We start from the raw sequence: 23,157 nt of genomic DNA on the forward strand, positions 1-23,157 counted from the left end.
ACCGGGTCCTGCACGAGGGCACGCCCTGCCCACCCCCTACCCCAGGCTCGCTGGACCTTTTAATTGGACCCTTGCCCCGTAGACCCAACCGACCCCTTCACCCCTTCACTGGAAGCCGGCTGCACAAGATGCAGCCGGTATGCTTTCAAACTGCGCCAAGAAAACATCTCTACACGTTTGTGCTCCACACCCTTCACGCCCTCACCCTCGTGTCCCGCCCCAATACAAAATGGCGGGACCTCCTGCCACCTTTGGAGGGTGAGGAGCCCGGTGGGCCAGCCTATATTCCACCTTAGTTCCAAGGCCCACTTGGGATGTCAGTTGGCGGCTCCTTCACGGAGCCGTGAGCACGGGCGTGTACTTGGCGCAGTTCACCTCAATCCCAGACACCTGCCCCTTTTGCGGCGTGAGGGATACCCTGGCACATATATACTTGGAGTGTGCCAGGCTGCAGCCCCTATTCCGGCTCCTCACCAATATTTTATTACGTTTTTGATTGCACTTTTTCCCTCACCTTCTTATTTATGCACTCCCTATCTGTGGCCCCACAAAGTCACGGGATCTCCTGGTCAACCTTCTTCTGGCCCTAGCTCAAATGGCCATCTATAAAACCAGAGTGAGGAGGTTGGCCGATGGAGTCTCCTGTGACTGTGGGGCCTATTTCTGATCCTCGGTCCATTTATGCATCCAGGCAGAGTTCCTCTGGGCGGCGTCCTCTGACTCCCTTGACGCCTTTGAGGAGCAGTGGGCGCTGTCCAGGATTCTCTGCTCGGTGTCCCCATCCGGTTCCCTTTGTTTGACCCTTTGACCACACTCCTGTCCCTGTTATTTCATTAGTTGTCCCCCGGAAGTTTTTGGGTATCTAGGTCCTGTGGATCCCCTTTTTAGGCTGGGGGGGATCCTTTAGCGGTGGATGGGCTTTGCCCACCTACTTCCCGGATCCCAATAAGACTACTTTTCTATAGCCATCTGGCCTTGCCCCGTCACAATAGTTTCTATGGAAAATAGTTGCAGTTGTGAAAAATCTGTGTTTGAGAAACAGAGTAGTAGAGGAGAGCTCAAACACATATCAGGGCTATAACTGGTGAGTTTAGCTACTTAAGAATGAAGCAATCATTAGTTAATTACTGTGGAATGTGCACTGGGATAACACTTTTTCAGATGAAGGAAACCCATTTATTGAAATTATACATTACTTGAAAGGAGGGACTCTCTGTGCTGCTGTTGACTCTCCACAGTATGTCGTGATTTCAACATAACTTCTGAGGGAGACGGTTCATACACAAGTTGGGGAAGAGAAAAGGCACCATTAATTCCATCGTTCTTCGTGGAACGGAGACCAAGATGCTGCTTCTCATCTCAGTGTTAAAGAACAGGCTTCATTAGTGCACAGCTGGAAACATCTGCACTTGTGGATCCTATAGGACTATGACCATATTGTGGTTTTGGTAAGATGTTCATTTCCTATAGGGGCTGTAATTGTAGTTCTTATGTGTTTTGGGACTGATCTAGCTCTCAATGAAGTCAACAGTTTACTTCAGTGAGAATTATATCCAGCTGCTGAGGAGGCCATTTATTTAAGTGAGTGGGCAGAGATTGGCTTAGATGAGAGCCACTCATTATTTGTAGAGGTGAGATGAAAAATTATCATATACATGAGTCTGGCAGTCGGCCAATACTCAGGCATAAACTTAAGGGTTAGTCTGTTTATTTCCAAAGAGTTGCATGTATCTGCACTGCCCTGGGAACAGACAAGGGAGGAAATTTATCCTCCCCCTTTGCTGCTTGGGTGAAGTAATCTGCAACCTTGGCCAGTACATTGCGGGTAGGGAAATAGAATCAAAGCTCTGCCCACGCTCCCCTCCCAACTGTGCAGAAGAAGGAGTGACTCCATGGCAGCTGCCCTCCCCCGTGCTCTGATAGCGTGAGTAGCCCAAGGATAGGTTTCTCCCTCTTAGTTCCCACAGAGGGTGTGTAGGGGGAGCCATAATATTGCCCTGAATTAACCTAGTAAATTGGCAGACAACTAAAGAAGAGAATGAGCAGTCCCAAATCAGTACAGATGCAACAAAAAGCTCAGGAGTTCTATGATATACATGTATGTTCTTTACTAAAAGTTCAGTCTGCAAAGGTCAGTATACTAAAAATACCCCAAATAAAGGAGATGAATACAGACATGTGCCAATGGTAACAGCAAGAAACATTGTGTCCACACTGTTTTTCCTGACAATAACAAGATAAACAAAAGGCCATGTCCTGCACTCAGCCTGCCCACTGGGCACCCTTTTGAAGTTAAGAGAGTGTCTGGGGCAAAACCTGATAGCAGGATATAGTTCTCTAACCCAACTCCCATTAAACTCTGGAGAAAGAATCCTGTTGACTTCAGTAAGTAGGGGTTAGATTGGACCTTTAAATAGTCCTGTGTTCTCTAAGAAATTAGATTTCTCTATTACATAATTAAAAAGAACTATAGTCAATTCTTCTTACTCTGGCGGTGGTAGTAAAAATCTACTGGAGAGAGGTTATAGTTGCATACAAATGTCTGTTAATGGTATTCTCTGTCCTGAATAGTATCTGGGTCACTTCCATTCAGACTTGTCCAACTATTCCCACAATAATGTTAGCTTTCACATGTTTAAAAAGAATGACCAACAAGTTTTTAAAAAGTCACTCCTGCAAGTCATTTCAGTGAAATACTAATTGCAAAGTTACTTAGTACAATTAATAACGTACTTTTACTTCTAATTTGGAGGAAATTTAAAAAAACCCAACAGTTAAATACTATTTACTAAAAGAAGCACTTTTTCATTGGTCACTGTTCAGAAAGCAAGTATTTCTTTATAGTAAGTATATGACAAGATAACATACCTGTGCACTCAGTGCTAAATTACTTATAGAAGTACTACACTATTGTTAGTAGTATTTATTTTTCTTAAAACATATAAACAATAAATCATTGTTAAGCCTCAAACCAGCAGAAGTATGTGCCTGGCTTCTATGCTGAACGTAAGTATGGAAGATAATGTTCTAGTTGGCTTCTGTGTTCCTCTCTGACAAAGAAGCTGGACATATTTTTGATGGATTGGGCCCTTTGAGTGATGTCTACATAGTATGATAAACAGATGAGTTTATTTTATAAAACAATACACCACAAGGGGGAGCAGACAGCTATTTGTGAACAATCCTGCTACCTGTAATCCAGATTACAGTACTAAGAATGTTTTAGCTCTAGTGTATGAACAGAGAGTTTGATTAGATAGCTACAGTTTCAGCACTGGTACCATTTCCCTCACTTGACAAAATACAAACCTGTCATTCTCACCACCGCCTTCATCAAAATGAGAGTTTGGGGGGAAAAATCTGAGCCCTTCACCACCTGTTGAAAATTAATGGAGGGGAATGAAATAAAATAAGGGGGCATTGTCAAGTTAAAAATAATATTTAAAATGTATTTTTTTAGCTGTATGTTCCTAACAACAGATTGGGGACCTGATCCTATGAGGTGCAACATGTTTGCAGCTTCAAGAGACACCCCCAGGAACACAACTTTATAGTTACAAAGGAAAGAATTTTCTAAACTCTCGTTTACTTTCTAATATTTATAGGTCAGATTCTGTCACCCTTACTTGACTAGTACCTTATTCTGCATGGAGTCCCACTGATTCCAGTAGGACTATTCATGGGGAAAGGTCCTACTAAATTCATAGATGCTAAAGCCAGAAAGGACTATTGTGCTCATTCAGGCTGATCTGTTTAGCCCAGGCCATAGAACTGCCCCAAAATAATTCATACAGCAGATTTAGAAAAACATCCACTCTTGATTTAAATATTGTCAGTGATGGATTAGTAAGGAACTAAAGGAGGGAAATGAAATTTTACAGCTCTATATGGGTTTATGGAAAATAGATCCTGTCAACCTAATTTGAGATCTTACAAGTTTGGTTGATAAAGGTAATAGTGTTGATGTAATATACGTAGACATCTGTAGAGCATGTGAGTTGGTATGACATGACATTTTGATTAAAAAGCTAGACTAATATAAAATTAACATGGCATACATTAAAAACTGGTTAACTGATAAAGTCTCAAAATGTAACTGTAAATGGGGGATCGTCATTTTCATCAATGACCTGGAAGAAAACATAAAGCAATGGTAACATGTACTGTATTCATTTTCATAAGGAGTAATTACATACTTGTCCTTCAGAGGAGATATTAAATGGAGGTCCTTTCTGCCTATATGAAAATTGAAGAACTTTTGCCAGGGAAATATCTGCAAGAGATTTACCAAAGTGGGCCAGATCTAATGGCTTCAAAGGTGCTACATTGATTTGCACCAGTTAAGGATCTGGACCACAAAGAGTGTATACTCACCATACCAAGTAAAGTCAAATCTTCATATTTACAGAGTTTACCTCTGTTGTTATTGGTAGAATGAGACAATTTCTCTCAGATATATGAGTGATAGAGATCTAAGAACAGATGCAAGATATATGGACAGCTAAATTGCAGTGAAAGAGATCATGAATGATTGAAGGGGTTTTTGCAAAATAAGATTCACTATCTCACTGTGCATGCCAAATCCTGGCATCTATTATTTACTTTGCACTTTGGCAATTACTGCAGGGAAAGGTCCTGATCCCTAGAACATACTGTAGGCTCATAATTGAGAAAGACGACTAGCTCATGCCTGGAAATGCATCTTTATACCATGAGAACCAGACCTAACCTACTTGCTAGTATTTCAAAATACCTTTCCAGCCACGGCTATGCCAAGCCACCATGCTGTGACAGAATTTTCACAGGTACCAACCCCACCAGGAAGGCTGTCATAGGCCTTCCTCATCAATTAGCAGTTCTGGAAACCCATTGCTATAGGTCTAGCCAATTAGGATTTCTGAGAATCCATTGACATTTCTAGCACTCCGATATCTTTTTTTTAATTTTGAGGTGGGATTGGCACTTTTTGGAATGGCATCAAAAGCATGGAAGCAATATGTGTAAGGTTAAGAATAGCAAAATATCGTCTTTCATCACCTTCAAATAGATGAGTAGTTGTGATGACCACATTTTCCAGATTCTATCCAGCCTGTCTACTTGAAATATATGTAAATAAAAATTGTAGGTTTTTTTCTTATTTCTAAGACATTTGTTATAATGTACCAATGACGTACACAAACAACAAAAAACTCTTCTTCCTCTTTTTGCTCTACAACATGCAAATACCATAACATTGACAAATAGTGTAAATTGGCTAATATGTATCTACATTAACAGTGGCTGACTTGAATGTGTTTTCAGATGCTTCAAAAAGGTTGGATGCACTACTTGTTGCTGTTGTTTTATTCTGCAGTTGTTTATATGAGACACCAGGGAATAATTCAAAACCCAAAGATAAAAGGTTACCTAAACTTTCAAAATTCACTGTTGAAAAAATCCAGCCTCATTTAAAGATATAAAATAGATACAAGTTTTATGGGTTTTATTCTTCTGTTTAAGCCCCATTTTTTTCATTCTGGCAGACTCCTCCTAAAGAGTGGGTGGAAAGAGCCACTTTCATTTAGATGATTTGGTTGAGAAGGGTTTGACAGTCAGTTGAAGAATTTTTCAGTACATCCATTGGAACCAGCGGAATGGGGCTATTGTGTTCACACACAACCGTCTCATATGTGGGGGCAGCCTCCAGTGTGAGTGCTGTCAAAGAAATTGATGAGATGGGCTGCTGCAAGTCCTGCAGTCTGACTGGATAATTAGAAGACCTTCCTGTAGTCCCAGAGGCTGCCTCCTCTTCCAAGCTAATGTTTATAGACAATTCATTCCTTTGACGAGGATCTGTCAGAGAATAGGGCGGAGGATCATCTGTAGGAATATAGATTTGTGTAGCTCCAGGCCCAATGCACTCATCGTAGCTGAAAGAAAACAAATGCAATGTTAGGTCTGTGGGCAGAATATATCAGACAGTAGTGTTCAATGTAAAAGAGGCAGGTAAAATAAAGGGGACGCGATTATTTGATATTCCTTCCTCCAGATTTCATCCTCAGCCTGCCACTTTGGAAACTTAAGAGCATGAAAACTTAAATGCATGTCTTCAAAGAGGTCGTGAAAAAGTCAAGATAGGCTCAATGAGTTTTCAGCCCCAACCCTTTCCTGCAGTGGTAGCCCATAGTAACACCTCACCTGGCATGAGCCAGCAACTGACCGCAGCCCTGAAAATGAGGCAGGCTTTTTGTTTTATGTGATCGTCACTGTACATATACACAGGAAGAGACAGTCCCTACCTTGACTAGCTTGCCATCTAAACAGGCGAGGCAGCTCATGAGTGGGAGAAGAAGTACGCCCATTTTACAAACAGGGAATTGAGGCAGAGAGAGTAAGGCACACAGGGAGTCTGTATCACAGCCAGGAATTGAATGCTGACCTCCTGAGTCATAGTCCAGTGCCTTAACCACAAGAATATCCTTCCTCTCTTCGTTTTCCACATTGGCATAGCTAATTTCTGCTGGCCTGGAGGTGCAAAGGTTAAAGCTCCAGCCACTCTGTCTCTCTTCCCTGCCCACTTGTATAACGGAAGGAGAGTATCAGGCATGTAGACTTATTTTCTAGCCTGCTTGGATCTGGAATGCATGAAGTTCTAATGTGACCGTGCTGGGGTTTGGTGTCTGACTCCCCCTTAATCCTGTGCCTGGCTGCTTAAGGCTCAATTACAATCTGTCCCCAAATAAAGAAATAGGCTATAATTTCCTGTCCATACCCCATCCTGCTCAACTGAATTGCCAACCCATTTTGCTGGAGCCAGATAAATTAAGAATCTATTTCCTCGATTGTATTAGCAGCTGAGAGATGCCACGGGCCACTTCCTGAACTATGTAATATTTAGAAGGGGCTTGATTCTGCCACATTTACTCATGGTGAAGAATACTTTTGTCCATGAGTAGTCTTGCTGATTTCAATTGAACTGCTTGCAGGTGTACGTATCCTATTCAGCATGAACGAGAGTGACAAAACTGGCTGCAGCAGACAAAGGGTGGAGTGAAAAAATGTAGCTTGCATTGCTAATGTATCTGGTTAACAAACAGCTCAGAAATCCAGGGGATGTTTCTGTTTTTAGCTTCATGGGGATTGTCCCTTTAAGGAGAGGCAAATGCTTTTAAACTCTGAAATTCAGATTCAGTAATTCAGTAATTGTTTTGTTTTAACTTGTGATCTTTACACATTTTGCAAAAAGTCTGTGGTTTTTTTTTTTTCAGAAACAAAGCCTAGTAGATAAAAGGTTGAGTTCTTTTCATTCGTGTGTCATTTGGAAACCAACTTGGTCCATTCCTTATTAATCCCACTGAAGCTTCCCGATGTATTTGATTTTCCTTTCAATAAAATCAGACCTTGAGCCAAGGACTAAAAATCTGATGCTGCAAAGTGCCAACTCCCAATTAAGTCAATGGGAGTGAAATCTACTCAGCACCTTGCAAGGTTGGACTTTTATACAGGTATTCAGAACAGCGTGTTTATTTTGAAGGATACAGAGCCCTTGAAGTGAATGGGAGTCTTTTTGATTGCAATGGACTTGATGGGGCTGACAGAGCATCTATCCAGGCTACAGGTGTTTGAACAGCTTCTAAAACACAATCCAGGAAGCAAAGAATAGCTCCCGGATACCACCTGACTGTAAATTGACACAGCGCCATAGATTTCAATTGGGTTACACTGATTTACAAGAGCTATCCAGCCCAATAGCCTCTCAAACAGCATAACTCAACTCATGTCACAAGAAGTCACCTGGAGCCCATCCAAAGTCTACTCACGCTCTTCAGAAGCCCCAGTATCTCAGCCCTCTGCATCAGGGAAAACAGACAGACTTTGCAGGGGATGTGTTTGAGATATTTCAAACCAGCCATGTAATTGGGTGGATGAATAGTAAGGCTGGGGACCTTTCCCGGCGAACCACCTTCTGGCTGACCCTCGGGGTGCTCCATGGTTGTAACTACCAGTATTGCACAGGAAGAGGCAGCCTCCCAAATAAGTGGGTCACAAGCTAGATACAACTTTATAGGCCAAAACCAACCCCTGAAATCCTACCCAGAAACCAAGAGGCAGCTAATGCCCATCACAGGGCATGGGTATCCCATAGTGAGAGATTTGGTTTAGCAAGAAGGTTGCCTCAGTTTTCAATGCAGTGCCAGGTAGAGTGGATTGCAGTGCTGAAGACAGGATGGATCATGGCAGTGAGGGAAAGGTTTACGTGCTACTGACCAGACAGAGAGTCGGGGTGAAAGTAACTTAAAGGATTTACCGGTACTCCGGAGTCCTGAGCAGGGGGTGTGGCCTCGACTGGAAGAGGCGGGGGCTTTAAATACCAGGGCACTTTAAATCAAGATTTAAAGACCCCAAGGCTCCGGCTGCGGCTGGGAGCCCTGGAGCCTTTAAATCACCCCCGGAGCTATCGGCTGCAGATGCAGCTGGGACCCCTGAGGCTCAGGGGCAATTTAAATGGCCCCGGGCTCTGGCTGCCGCTACATCAGCGGAGCTCCGGGCCCTTTAAGTCACCTCCAGAGCCCTGCCACCGCTACCGCGGGGCTCCGGCAGCCAGGCTTGGGTGGCGCTTTAAAGGGCCCTGGGGGCTCTGGCCACTGCAGGGAGCCCCAGGGATTCGGGGGGGGGTGCTTTAAAGGGCCCTGGTAGTGGCAGGAGCCCCATGCCCTTTAAATCAGCACCGGAGCCCTGCCACTGCTACCCCGGGGCTCCAGCAGCGGGGCTCTGGCTGCGCTTTAAAGGGCTCGGGGCTCCGGCCACTACGGGGAGCCTGGGGCCTTTTAAAGTGCCAGCCTGGGGAAGCCGGTCCGGTCTGGCACAGTGTACTGGCTCTTGATGGTACGCCATACTGGACCATTCTGCAGAGAGGAGAAAGCAGCAGTTCTAGTGCCTGACTGAAGTCATTGTGAATTCTGACATTGACTAAAATGGGACAGGGTACAGGATCAAGGCCCTAGTCACTGCTATTATCTGATCATCAACAATTCCTTTCCTAGGATTCAAAATAATCTCTTCTAATATCTGTGATGGATTGTAGCATAGCTCTGTAAAACTAAAATGCTGAGTAGCATAAACATCAAAATGGTCCTTTGTGAAATAGACTTTGAGCAGGCTTTTAAACATCAAAATGAAACAGAAACAGAATGACCATAGCCAGTACTTGCTTTTCAGTGTGTTTTATGTAAAATAGCAAAATGTTCTCAAAACTATGATACCTGCACGAGGAAATAAAGAAACAGATCAACAGAGCCAGACGTGTACCCAGAAGCCTCCTGCTGCGAGACAAACCCAAGAAAGAAACCAACACAACTCCACTGGTCATCACACACAGTCCTCAGCTAAAACCTCTCCAACGCATCATCAGTGATCTACAACCCATCCTAGACAATGATCCTTTACTTCACTTAGGCCTTGGGAGACAGACCAGTCCTCGCCCACAGACAACCCGCCAACCTGAAGCATATTCTCACCAACAATGACACACCGAACCATAGTAACTCTAATGCAGGAACCAATCAATGCAACAAACTGCGATGCCAACTCTGCCCACCTATCTACACAGCAACACCATCACAGGACCTAACTAGATCAGCCACACCATAACCGGTTCATTCATCTGCACGTCCACCAATGTAATCTATGCCATCACGTGCCAGCAATGCCCCTCTGCCATGTACATCGGCCAAACTGGACAGTCCCTATATAAAAGGAAAAATGGACACAAATCAGATATTAGGAATGGCAATATACAAAAACCTGTAGGAGAACACTTCAACCTCCCTGGACACACAATAGCAGATTTAAAGATAGCCATCCTGCAGCAAAAAACCTTCAGGACCAGACTTCAAAGAGACACTGCTGAGCTTCAGTTCATTTGCAAATTTGACACCATCAGCTCAGGATTAAACACAGACTGTGAATGGCTAGCGAACTACAAAAGCAGTTTCTCCTCCCTTGGTGTTCACACCTCAACTGCTAGAAGAGGGCCTCCTCCTCCCTGATTGAGGTAACCTTGTTATCCCTAGCCTGATTCTTGTTTGCATATTTATACCTGCCTCTGGAAATTTCCACTATGTGCATCTGACGAAGTGGGTATTCACCCACGAAAGCTTATGCTCCAATATGTCTGTTAGTCGAAAGGTGCCACAGGACTTTTTGCTGCTTTTACAGATCCAGACTAACACGGCTACCCCTCTGATACTTAGCAATATGTTGTTTCTCTATCTATGCTCTGGAGAAATAAAAAAACAAACAAACCACCACTGCAGATTCAATCACCTTGCTTTTTTTTTTTTGGTAATCAGGATCACATTTTAAAAATCTAATAGGGAACACTTGCCAGGTTTTCAATTAAATACCTTTTTGGCACTCTCAATGCTGAATCTGCAGATTATCATTGCAAAGCAGGCAACTATAAATCATTCAAAGAGTGTTTTTTTACTCTGGAAGCGAGAAATACATTGTATTTCATTTGCATTTCAGGGTCTTGATGTTAATGTTGAATTAGTCTTCTCTGAAAATACGTACGTGTTCAGTATATAAGTTGTTCTTGGCAAAGGATAGTGCTTCATTAGCTTACAATGCACAATTAACCCTGCAAACAATTATAATTATTATTTATCATAGGTGGCATAGGTAGTGATGCCTATAATTGAGTGCCCAAAATTTTCTATTATTGGATGCCAAGAATAAAAAGAAATATTGAGTAGCTACCCATTCACTGAACACCATCTGTCTTGTGCACTGAATGAGGCAGGGTCTTGAGGAAAGAACAGTACATGCTTATGTAATTAAAGCCTATATTATAATGCATTATACGCAAGAGGGCCAAATGAAGGTTACACAGGCATTTCCTTACTTTTGAGTGCTTGACTTTGCAACTGTAACTTTCTTCTAATGGGGGGCGGTGGGCTGTATGTAGGTACTGCAGTAATACATATACTAATGTATGCAATATCACAGGTCTGACTCGTTCTTTACACACACTAACACACAGCCCCAGCTCTAAAGAACTCGCACTATATGAAAGTCATTCTGCAAACCCTTACTCATGTGAGTAGTTTTTACTTACAGGAGTAATAGACCTTCTCAAATGAGTGTTGATAACACATTTATTCCACTCCACACAGTCATGTTTTTTGGGTATGCCTCGTGTGTTTCACAAACCATTCCTCCTCAAAAGAGTTTTTAGGGAGTTTAAAACAATTGAATAGGGATTATTTCTTGCATCTTTCTACCTGCAAAGCCAGGTGCCTTAGTTACCATCAGTCCCACTGTACATGGCACAGAGAGAGTAACAAACCCCTCTAAATATGATCTTAACAAGCTTTTTTTAATACATTGAAAAGTCACAGTTTTAAAGTCAGATTTATCAGGCTTTTCCAGGGTTAGAACTGTATGGGTCCCATTTGAAAGCTGGAAATCTGCCTTTCCCAACAGCCCTGCAGAGGTTGTGAGATGATGTGTTTTAAAGCCATGAAGTATTTATGTATGCAATGTCTGTCAATGGCCCTGGGCTGAATCTTCCCCTATACTTGGCCTCTGTTGGGGGTAATTTTGGGGTGAAGTTCTACATTTGGGGACAGAAGATGGAACAGACCCTTCCACTGTACTGAAGGCTGCCTGTACTGAAGGCTGCCTGTCAGGCTGTGCCTTGGAGGGGTAGGCCAGCTAGCCTGCACCTCTGAGCTACCTGTTCCTTGGCTCCTTGCTTCCTGCACCCCAGCAGCAGACAGACCCAAGGTAGAAGGAGGGGAGCTGCCCAGCCAACAAGGCATTTTAAATAGGGTTGGGGCAAAGAGGCAGGAAGTTACTGAGCTGACACATTGTTCATCACACCAGAGAGGTGTGGAGGGGCATGAGAAGGGCCAGCCTTGAGCTGGGGTGTGTGTGTCTTTTTATGCACCTGTGACAATGGCATTGGCTCCATTTGCCTCCAACTGAAATTGCTTGGCTCCTACTCGCTCCTTGCCCTAGTCTCTTTGCCCCATGGAGTGGATTGTCTCTGGGACAGAAAAGCATATGGTCCAAGAAGACAGTGGGTGTACAGCAGCAAGGTAGGGAGACCCAAGCAGCAGTAACTGGGGGAAGGAAGGGCATTAATGTGTGTATTGGGGAGGTATTAATTGTGCTGGGGTAAGGACTGAGCATCTGTGTGTTTGTCGCGGGAGGGTTTGCATTAATAATAGCTGACATTTTGTGTGTGTGTGTGTAGCTGCAGTAACTAAGGAGGAAAGTGGGCACCAGTTTGTGTGTGAAGGGGCAGGAGGGAATAGGACTGTTGCATTACTGAACTGGGGCAGCCCAGGTAAGGGCTCCAAACAATCAGAATGTGTTATTCTGTGCACTGTTGCATGTCTTGCTATAATTGACAGATTATAATGTTTTTAAAGTGTAAAACTTGTTTTCTTGTGTGCGAATTCAGTTTTGCAATTCCTAAGAGGTTGATTTAGGGGAGGAAGGCTGTTACAACTCACAAAACTGGTTTAATTGACTCACATTGGTGAGAAAACACCCTTAAAAGCCAGGCTTTGCATTAAAAAAAAACACTAAGAAGACTCAATTATGGCGGAACATGCAATAAAACACTGGTGTCACGTTTTGGTCACACATTTTGATGACTTGTGTTACACACTGGATGTTTTGGAGGCTGAGTCGTATGAGATGCAAATGCTTCTATGTCAGGTTGATTAAAAATGGATGGTGGTTTGAAGCTGATGGAATGTTGGAATGGCACAACAAGTCCTTGGGAGATGGATCCAGGGGCAGAGGGTAGATGTGATGGTCAAAGGTACATAGTAGCTTCTGCAATTTATTAAACAGTTATACTACATTTGGATATATACACTTTTATTTTCAGTAGTTCTGCAGTTTATTAAACAGCACAAAGGATATATACACTTTTATTTTCAGTAGTTTGGTACAAGAGTGTGGGTCGCTGTGGAAGGATTGGGGAAGGACTACATTAAAATCTTCCATTGTTGTATGCAGTGGAGTTATAGCCATGTTGGTCCCAAATATTAGAGAGCCAAGGTGAGTGAGGTAATATCTTTTATTGGACCAGCTTCTGTTGGGGAGAGAGCCAAGCTTTAAGAACTCTGTGTCAGCTTGTTTCTCACCAACAGAAGTTGGTGCAATAAAAGATATAATGTCACCCACCTTGTCTCTCTACATTATAATCAGCATTCTCAAACTTGGCTCTATTTATCCCTTTACTTTCCTAGTAAGACAGTATACATTTCATTTTACAGCCATCCAATTAATAGTACAACTATATTAAGAAGTGTCAGTGCCCGTTCTTGATATTAGCTGCCAGTTCTATATCTTAACTAAACTTGAGATGGTGTGTAGGATTTGTCAAGAGCTCAGTTCACTCAGACCTCAGTCATGCCATGCATTCCAACTCACTTTTCTGCCTGAATCAGTGTAAAGGTTCTTTTTAGTTCTCCCCACAGTTCACATACAGCCAGCGTTTAAATTGGTTTTTTAAATGTTAGCAATAAAAGTCACATTATTCTTGGTGCTCTTGTTCCATTTATTTTGTAGAGTAACATGTCTTACAACATTCAGGTTAAACAGAAATGTCAACAGCCTAGCAGTCTAACTTGGGAAGGGTTGAACTGACTTGATTACAATAAGAACCAAACTGACCCTTAGAAAATAGAACCTGATGTTTGATTAAAAAGGGTGGTTAACATTTTTACTGGTTGTTTTCATTTTTGTGTTCCTTTACACTTTCTGCTTTTCCTTGGGATTCAAAGTGGAAATACCCCACAGGAAAAAAAAGTCAATATGTACCACGTCAGTGACATCCTACACACCTAAAGGACAGTGTAAAAGAAAAAAATGTCTTTTCTCCTTTGAAATAAGGGGAAAGGGGAAAATAGATGTCAAAAGGTGTAAAATTCTACAAAGGAGGGCCCCAATCTGGCAAACACTTACACACATGCTTAACTTTACTACCATGAATAGCCCCATCAGTTTCAATTGAACTACTTACATTAGTGAAGCTAAGCATGTATGTGTTTGCAAGATTGGGTTTAAGTGCACAATGTCTTAAGTAGTGAGCACTTGGAGACATAATTTGATATGAGGAAGATGAAACTTGTATCATTTGACGTTAGCTGAGGACCAATAATATTTGTGAACATTGTACTCAGATTTTTGCATGCGCCTATGATCTTTTATCTGGACATTCATGCTTCAAACTATTACAGTAGAACTTCAGTGTTACGAAAACCAGAGTTATGAAACTTACTGGTCAACCACACACCTCATTTGGAAGCGGAAGTATACAATCATGCAGCAGAGACAAAAAAAAGGAAATATTGTACAGTACAGTACTGTATTAAACTTAAACTACTAAAAAAATAAAGGGAATTAAAAAAAGAAGACTTGACAAGGTAGGGAAACTGTTTCTGTGCTTGTTTCATTTAAATTAAGATGGTTAAAAGGCATTTTGTTTCTGCATAGTAAAGTTTCAAAGCTGTATTAAGACAATGTTCAGTTATAAACTTTTGAAAGAACAATCCTAAAGTTCTGTTCAATTACAAACATTTCAAAGTTACGAACAACCTCCATTCCTGAGCTGTTTGTAATTCTAAGGTTCTACTGTCATCTCTGAAATTATTGTACCTTTAAAAACACAGTCTGCACATGAGGTTCAATGTCATACATACAGAGAAATCCTTCTAAGCAAAAAAGGATATACTTCTTGGAATGACTGTGTTATTGCAACATAATGAACTGGGATCCTGGGAATTTATTACACATGCATCTCTCCTGAATGCTGCTATTGTCCTCCCTGAAAGAATTTGCAGAATCAGTTAATTTTTTGTTTCCTGACTCCTCAGTTAAAGCATTTTATGAAGCATTTACTTTAATCCATTATTTTCTTAATTGCAGCACATTAAGATACAGTACACCTTGCAGGCCATTCCTGACGGGGTAGGAGGGTCATTGACCTTGAAGCATGCTTTAATCTATATTTCTCTAGCCTGGTTTCTGACAGAATGATAATTTCATTCTTCTTTTAGCCTTCTGTTTGCCATCACCGTTTAAGAGATGATATCTTATTCATCATAAGGAGAGGAAAGATGGATGATTTCTGGTACATCCATCCTTAGCAAGAGCAAATTTATTCTCCAAAGTGAAAATATCACTTTCTGATTTAAAAAAATGCAGTGGATCTCTAGTCTGACCCCGTTGACTCAAAATGTTGTAGTTGTTCTAAAGAGGGGAAAGGGAATCACTCCATGATTTTGTCAGGTTTTATTGAAATGAATATTAAGATAGGGTTGCCAAGGAAACACAAAAGAGCTTATTTAATTGGTTGTCATTCATAAATTATGATATTCTCACTAGGAAGAGAAGAGGGTTCTGCTAAAAGAATTTGTTAAGAAGCAAACAAACAAACTGATTAAAATAAGCTGGTGCTGGGGGAGAAGGGGTGCTTCAAAAAGGATTAAAAATTTATGAAATATACAGGGCTCCTTGTTAGCTAACATTGGGCCTGATTTTCCACTCCACTACATTGGCATAAAGCCACTGAAGTTACTTGTGTCATTACAGTGTAACTTAGGTGGAGATCTACTGTTTTCTTTTAAAATCTAGTAAACAGAACCACACACCCCTGCCTAGAAAATAATTCTGTTAACAACATTAAGCTCAAAATAAAGGTTATCTACATGATGTTGCTGCCTAATAAAGGAAAGCTGAATCTCGAATGAAAATGCTGTGACTTCCTAAAATGAACATGAAAAGAAAAGCTGTAATGTGACTGATGCTAACCTGAGTGGTTTGGATGGTGATGGTGCTTCATCTGATTTTATAACTTCTGGATATAAATAGCTGGGTTTGTAGGACAGTGGCTTGAAAATCAATGTCATTATTTCCTCTTGAGTGTTTCTTCTTAAAATTGGTATACAATTTTGTTGTGTAACTGTCATGAGGAAACGTTTGCAGTGTTACTGTAGCTGTGTTGGTCCCAAGATATGAGAAGGACAAGGTAGGTGAGGTAATATTTTTTTATTGGACCAACTTCTGTTGGTGGAAGGGATAAGCTTTCGAGCTTCACTGAGCTCTTCCTCAGGTCTGGAGAAGATAATCAGAGTGTTCAAACTAAATATAAGGCGGGACAGTGTTAAGCATATGGAGTTCATACATGCTGTTGGAGATCACTCAAAATGAAGAGTGCAGTCAAGGATTAACAGGTGGTATGGTGTGTTACAAATTATTGTAATGAGCCATAAAACCAGTGTCTCTGTTAAGTCCATGGTTTTTAGTGTTCAGAAGAGTTATGAATTTAAGTTCCCCAGAGTTGTCTTTTGGAGGCTTTGTGCAGGTTTCCGTGAAGGACAAGGACTGAGAGGTCAGATGTGGAGTAATCACTTTGTGAAAAGTGTTTGCCCATGGATAGAGCTTTTAGTCTTTTATCAGTTTCCTGCGTGAATTCACTTGAGAGCATAGTGATTGTCTGGTTTTATGCACATATTTGTTGTTGGGGCATTTGAGTTACTGCATAAGTTACACCAGGGGTTCTCAACCTTTTTCTTTCTGAGGACCCCCGGAACATGCTATAAAAACTCCACCTGTGCCACAATAACTGATTTTCTGTATATAAAAGTCAGGGCTGGCGTTAGGGGATAGCAAGCTGGGCAATTGCCTGGGGCCCCCGTGAAGTTATATTGCTCAGGCTTTGGCTTCAGCCCTGGGTGGCAGGGCTCAGGGTCCTGGTCTCCAGCCCCATGCAGTGGAGTTTCAGCTTTCTTCTCTGGGCCCCAGCAAGTCTAATGCTGGCCCTGCTTGGCAGCCCCCCTGAAGCCTGTTTGGGGCCCCCCAGGGGTCCCGAACCCCTGATTGAGAACCACTGAGGTACACCACAGGTTGTGATAGGCATGTGTAGGACTTATGGATCTTGAAAGGTGTGTTGGGGGCAGGGGTATTGATCATCATAGGAAAGGAAATGTCAAATTGTGATAGCATTGCTCTTATCAGTGAAACTTTTTATGCTAGTGCACTGTGGATTTTTCCTAGTTGTCCATATTTTTAAATAGAGACAGTCTACACCTGTCTGATGTCTGAGTGATTTAAAAAAATCTATGAAATGTATTTTGATCTTGTTTTTAGTATAGGCTTCTATTTGTTGGTGATTGAGTAAGCATTGAAGTACTATTTTCTCAAACTCAAAGAAAGTTTAAAAAAAAAATCCACTCCGTATGGACATCTTTCAGGTGCTTGTGGAGTGCTGCATCCATTGGAAGTGCTGGCCCTATTAAAAGTCACCAACCGCCTGTGCCACTTGATGTAAACCATAGAAGTTATGAATTCTGCGTCACCATCCACCTGATTTAATTATCAAACTTTAGTCTATAATGAAGTCATGAAAGTCTATTTTATTTGAATAACTATTAGATCACTTTCTGGAGATATCAGTATCCATTGACACAACACCTGTAACATGCACGTTCGTAATACACCCATGTTGCTTCTTCCCTCCCAGCTACAGATTTATAGCATCCTCATATCAATATCCATCTCTCTCTGAGATTCAATAATAATAGATCAGGATTTTTGGTATGACTGGCCCTGAAGCAGGGAAAGAAAGAAACAAAGGTGATAATTAACAGTGTCTGCCATTACCTCATTTTCAGTAAATCTACAGCACCCTTAAACAGAGCACAGACATTCATTTACCATGATTTCGAGACATCTAGTAACAGAATCTCAATAATGTTAGACCCAGAAGTTGAGTGAAAGACGAACTGTAAACAAAGGAAAGCTGTGAAGCAAGAGCAGGACCCATAAGACTTCAATTAGAGGTGAATCAATGACTTATCCTTCCAGTTCTGTTGATGGTTCCAGGGATATGATGATCCTCTGACTTGAAAAGGCTAAATCATGACAGTGTGACTCTAATGCAATGTCATCATCAGCATTCGGTAAAGGTTTGGGAATAAGTGCAAGCCAATAAGGTGTTGTGATCTCTCAACCCGTGCTGATTTCAACAAGAACTGATGGTATGCTCAGCCATACAGGATTGAGGCTTGAGAGACTGATCCAGCACTCACTGAAATCAATGGGTGTTCTTTTGTTGGCAGACAGATCAACCTCTCAATAAGCTGGCCACACATGCACGACACAGGTGGCTATAACCAAACAGAAAATTCTCCTTTAAAAAATACTCTCTTTTCTAGAACTGTGAGAAACTGGCTATCTCCTCTCAGTGAATAAGCTTGTGAGACTCGTGAGTCTTTTGGAAAGCTTATTTAAAGTCAAATAAAAAGGTGGTGTGAAGGCATGCTCTCATTCTAGTAGAGAGAAGACTAATAAGCTGTTCTGGGCTGGTTTAACACTAATCAGGCACACCTGTAAGGCTTGCATGGCCTGAAGGGCGGAGAGCTTAAAGAGGGACACCTGGGGAGGGTGGGGGTTGAATTGGAAGACTTCTATACTACAGGGACTGCTGACCCCCACAGCCAGATCAGCTATGGTAGGACACAGTTGCAGGCCTTGCTGCTTCTGGAATGGTATGGTTCAACTATAAAGCAGGTACCACAAGAAGAGGGGGTGGAGGTAAACCCTAATTAAAGACACTGTACTAGCTGATAAGCCAAGCCCTAAATGGGTAACCCCAAAAGACTGCCTGAAGGACAGACCACCTTTGCCTTTCTTTTACTCTGATTTTCCCCCCTCTCTCAAGGGAAAGAGAGAGACTAGGATCTATCTATCTTTCTTTCTTTTGTTTGGAAAACCCCTTGTGTGCTACAAACAGGGGATGGACATTATAAACAACCTGAAGCGGGTTGGTAAGGACTCAGGGGAGCCCCAACCCTCACAGGTGGGAAAACAGACACTTGAAAGAAAAATAAATCAGAAAAACAAAGAGCAGTTAAAAGCAGAACAGTGTGGGAAAATGGCTGTTTCTTTAGCCTTTCTTGGTAATGAATCCCCTACTTTTGACTGTTGGTGTCTTTTTGCAACAGAGTTTATAGAATAGCATTATAAACAGCAGCTTACATATCTTAGAGAACATAGAATATTCAGAGAAAAGGAACCTAAACAGTGAGAGAATCCATGAATGTTAAAGGTGCGGGGAGGAGGCAACCTGCAATTTAAACTCTGATCCTACTAATAGGAAATTGACTAACTGTGAAACTTCCTTACACTTAGAAAAGGTGTTGTGGTAAGTGTACACACTGTCTCTAGATTCTGAGCTCCTCAGGACAGGGATGGTACCTGCTCTCTGTTTAGAAAGTGCTGACCACATCTTGGCAGTGACCAAAAACAAATAATGATGGTAATGCCCATTTTAGACTGTCCAGGTCTTTGGAGAGTAAAAAGATGTGGGAGGTGTGGTGCAAGCAGATGCCTGAATGTGTGGGTTCTGTTCCCATCTCTGCAAGAGACTGGTCCTGTGTAAGTCACTTACCTTTTCTGTGCCTCTGTTCTCTCAGTTAATAGTTGGCTAAAAAACTTCTCGTCTCAAAAATTGAAGTTGATGTTTTTCATTCATAATGTAGTTAGAACAGTCATACTGACAAAGTACTGTACTTGGGATCCAGTCCTTCAGTCCTGGGGGATGCATGTAGTATATTATTGGAGCCTACCAATAATATTAGGCTTGTGTTTTCAGTGGGATTACTTGGATGAATAAAAGCTGCAGGACTGGGGCCTTACTTTGCAATATGCAGGGAGGGGGGGAAAAAGTCTTGCAGAAAACAGTTGTGGCTCATGAACATTTAATATTTTTATAAAAACAAGATATAAAATATTAAAGATTGTTTGTCAAATGAGAGCTTTTAAATAGAATGGAAGCACATACAAGCCAGTATCTTAACTAGATAAATTGCAATTTTGTATATTGTCATGCAGCTTTAAAATGATATTCTTTGGAACATATTTATTTTAATTGCTTTGGTCAATCATATTATAATGAAAATTTTGTGAGACAAATTTCAGCCTGGAAAGAATTTTTTACATACAAATTATAAACCTTGATAAGCAGTGCTTAGTGAGTGTCTGCATTACCATTATAAATGACAGTGAAGCTATGGGCACTGCTACAGTAATCAAAACCAGTTAAGAAAACTGTGCCTTCTTAAAATAATCCATTATGAGTTTACCTCCATTAGAACTTCCAGGCCTCACATGGGGATATAAACATCCTAAGAGACACCAATATTTATTTTAATATATCATCATTGCAGTTGTTAGTGTCCTTTCATATCTGAGGACCTCTGAAAAATGACCCACATTATGATGTGTGAGTGTGTAAAGTTCTGAATAGGATCATGCTTCTAGGAAAGGGCTTTGTTTTGATTGATCTAAAAATGAGCTTTCCAGCAGATGATGGAAATATCCAGTTTGGTAGGTAACATGTTCTAGCCAGTGGAAAACCAGAGGAGAACTCAGCAAGGGTTTTTTTTTTTCTAGGAGGGCAACTATCTTACTTTTTCAGTTCTGACTATCAAGGGCCTCTTAACTTTATTGTGGCCATACTGCATAGTGCAATGGATTTCTGGCTAGAAAATCTTGGGGTGCCAGTGGGTTATGAGGTATTGCTGCTTTTAGTGCTGCAGCATATTGTATTTAATAATACTTGGCACTTCTAGGGTGCAGTTTTTAAAAACTGCTCAGTGTTATCAATATGATCATTAACTCAAATGGGAGCAGAGTTAGGCTGATTCTGAGTTTCACACCCACAGTGTGCCTTTTATCGCTGAATTTCAAACATTAATGACATCTCACAGCATCTATTTGAGGTAGATGATATTAGACTCATTTTACAGGAGAAACTGAAAAACAGAGGCAAAGGATCTGGTTCAAAGCCCACTGAAATCACTTACTCACTTTCTGTACACCAGTCATGATTGTATAGACCTCTATAATATTCCCCTTTAGTCTGCTCTTTTTTTTTAAGCTGAACAGTCTCTCTTTTAAATCTGTGCTCATATGGAAGCTATTCTATATCCCTTATTATTTTTGTTGCTCTTCTCTATCTCTTTTCCAATTCTTGTATATCTTTTTTGAGATGGGGTTACCAGAACTGCATGCAGTTCAAGGTGTGGGCATACCATGGATTTATATAGTGGTACTATGATATTTTCTGTTTTATTATCTATCCCTTTTCTAATGGTTACTAACATTGTTAGATTTTTTTTCAATGGCTGCTGCATGCTGCAAATTCATATTATGGTGATGGCAAAGGGCTGGATATTGCATTATATCCTGATGGTGTTTGGTTATGTTTGTTTTTTTTGTAACTCTTGTGGAAGAGAATTCCATGCTCTGGATTCTTTGTGCCAGGTGGCATGGATCTTTTTTCTCAGCAATAATGGCTAGAGTTCTTGGAAGTAAACATCTTGCCCTCTTTTATCCCGAAACATTTGAAACCTCTGTTATGACATAACACCATATAAAACTGCCCCAACATTGTAAAACTTATTTGAATATGATAGGAACAGGCTATGAAATGCATCCAAGTACCATTTTGATTCTTTTGTTTAAGACCTGTCAGTTTTTTCTTCTCACGTAAAATCAATTTGACAGACGTTCACGCAGATCTCATATTCATTAGAAAGTCATTACATCTCCTAAAGGGATGTTTATGGATAGGAGCACCAGATATTTAGGGCTGTTGAGACAAATTGACCAAACTGCTTCTGTTTAACTGCCCCGTGAGTGTGTCAGGACTGTGATAAAACCGAGTGCCTGGTATTCCTCTAAATCTAATGTAAGAAATGATTAGAAAAAGCATCTATAGCGATAATCAAATTGAGCCCTAAATGAGATTTGCAGCTCAGACATCAAAGCAATTAAATTAACATCCCAAAGCATTTTTCATAAATTTCCCAATTAGAGGTTATATAAATAGTATTCTACAGTGGGCATCGTACTGGAGAGCTGTGTGTGGATGCGGCACCTTGCATAAATATAGCAAAATGTAGATTGATTTTTGTGGACTGTTCCCCTAGGAAATCTAGGGTGTTGTGCTCTTCACTGCTCAGTTTGAGCTATGAGATGCATCAAGTGGAATCTTCTCTTTCTGTGAAAGAGATTCATGAGATCTAGAGGAAGGTCAAACTTCATTTACAGATATCTCGGTTCTGTTTTTTCCTTACTAATGCGCCTCTTCTGATCTTGAGCTAAATATACAAGGCCAAATACTCTTCTGCATCAGGACAGCTTTGTGCTGCCTGAGCTGGCCCCAGGAGGATCTCTTGTGTAATGGGAGTCTCAGGTTAGTTACTCCTAAGCCATGCAGATGGCATAGTCAGGAGAAAGAGGGCATGGCTAGGCTGTCCCTCTGCCCTGGCAATCCTGAGCTACAGCTCTCTGGGGCTGTAGGCAGCTGTAAAATTTTATTTCCTACATGCTTGTATGCAAACACTTTTTACCTTGTATTTAGTTGTAATTTTTTTCTTTGGCTGTTGTTTTTGGTTTAATTCCTCAAGATCCTTGTTCTCTTTGGCTGAATTAGTCTTGTTTTTTAGGGAAAGTTGTGCTCTGCTCACAAAGGCAAGCCTTTCCCATGCTTCATGTGGAGGTTGTCTTCCCTCAGACTGGTGCAAATTAACCTGAGAATGGGTGTCAGTCAGGGTTGGTGTCAGACTCACTGAGGGCCAGGGTAGAAACTAAGGAGCGGGCTCCCACCCTGCTGTGGCCATGTGGGGCCAAAGCCCAAGCCTGAGCCGTTCAGTTTGAAAATCTCTGCTTAAGTGTGATTTAATTCCATTTTTAGAGATTAAATTACTGTAATACTCTCATTATATTTACCCACAGTTACTCTGTATGTTTGAAGTAACTTAGCTTTGTGGGTGTCCCTGTGGCATGGGGCCCAGGGAAATTGCCCTGCTTGCTGCCCTGTAACACTGGCCCTGGTGCCAGTAGCATGGTCCGGATCGTGCAAAATCTTACTGAGATGAACAGTCCCATTGACTTCAGTAGAACTATCTGCCTGGGTAAGGACTTGTAGGATTGGTCTTCAGGGTGTTCTTTCATATTTGAATGATGCCATGGCTTTACAAATTCACCTGCAGTACCAGAGAGCTTGTTTAAATAATCTCCCTGCTGTGGATTTTGGAGGTCACATCTCTCATATTTCAGGCACACCCGGATCCTGGGATGCTG

At 41.5% G+C, this 23,157-nt stretch overlaps 1 protein-coding gene across 2 annotated transcripts in view; it reads right to left on the reverse strand.

Moving 5' to 3' along the window:
- Positions 1–2,093: 2,093 nt before the first annotated feature.
- The window catches only part of LOC119841207 (protein BEAN1-like), a 107,231-nt gene continuing 86,167 nt past the window's right edge, over positions 2,094–23,157 (reverse strand). For both annotated transcript variants that reach the window (XM_038368424.2, XM_038368423.2), the window contains one exon: positions 2,094–5,909. In XM_038368424.2, the coding sequence (XP_038224352.1) occupies positions 5,561–5,909 (349 nt within the window). In that variant the 3' untranslated portion in view covers positions 2,094–5,560. The remainder of the gene's footprint in view (positions 5,910–23,157) is intronic.

Source organism: Dermochelys coriacea, chromosome 12 (genome assembly GCF_009764565.3).
Source record: "Dermochelys coriacea isolate rDerCor1 chromosome 12, rDerCor1.pri.v4, whole genome shotgun sequence".
In the NCBI taxonomy this organism is placed as follows: Eukaryota; Metazoa; Chordata; order Testudines; family Dermochelyidae; genus Dermochelys; species Dermochelys coriacea.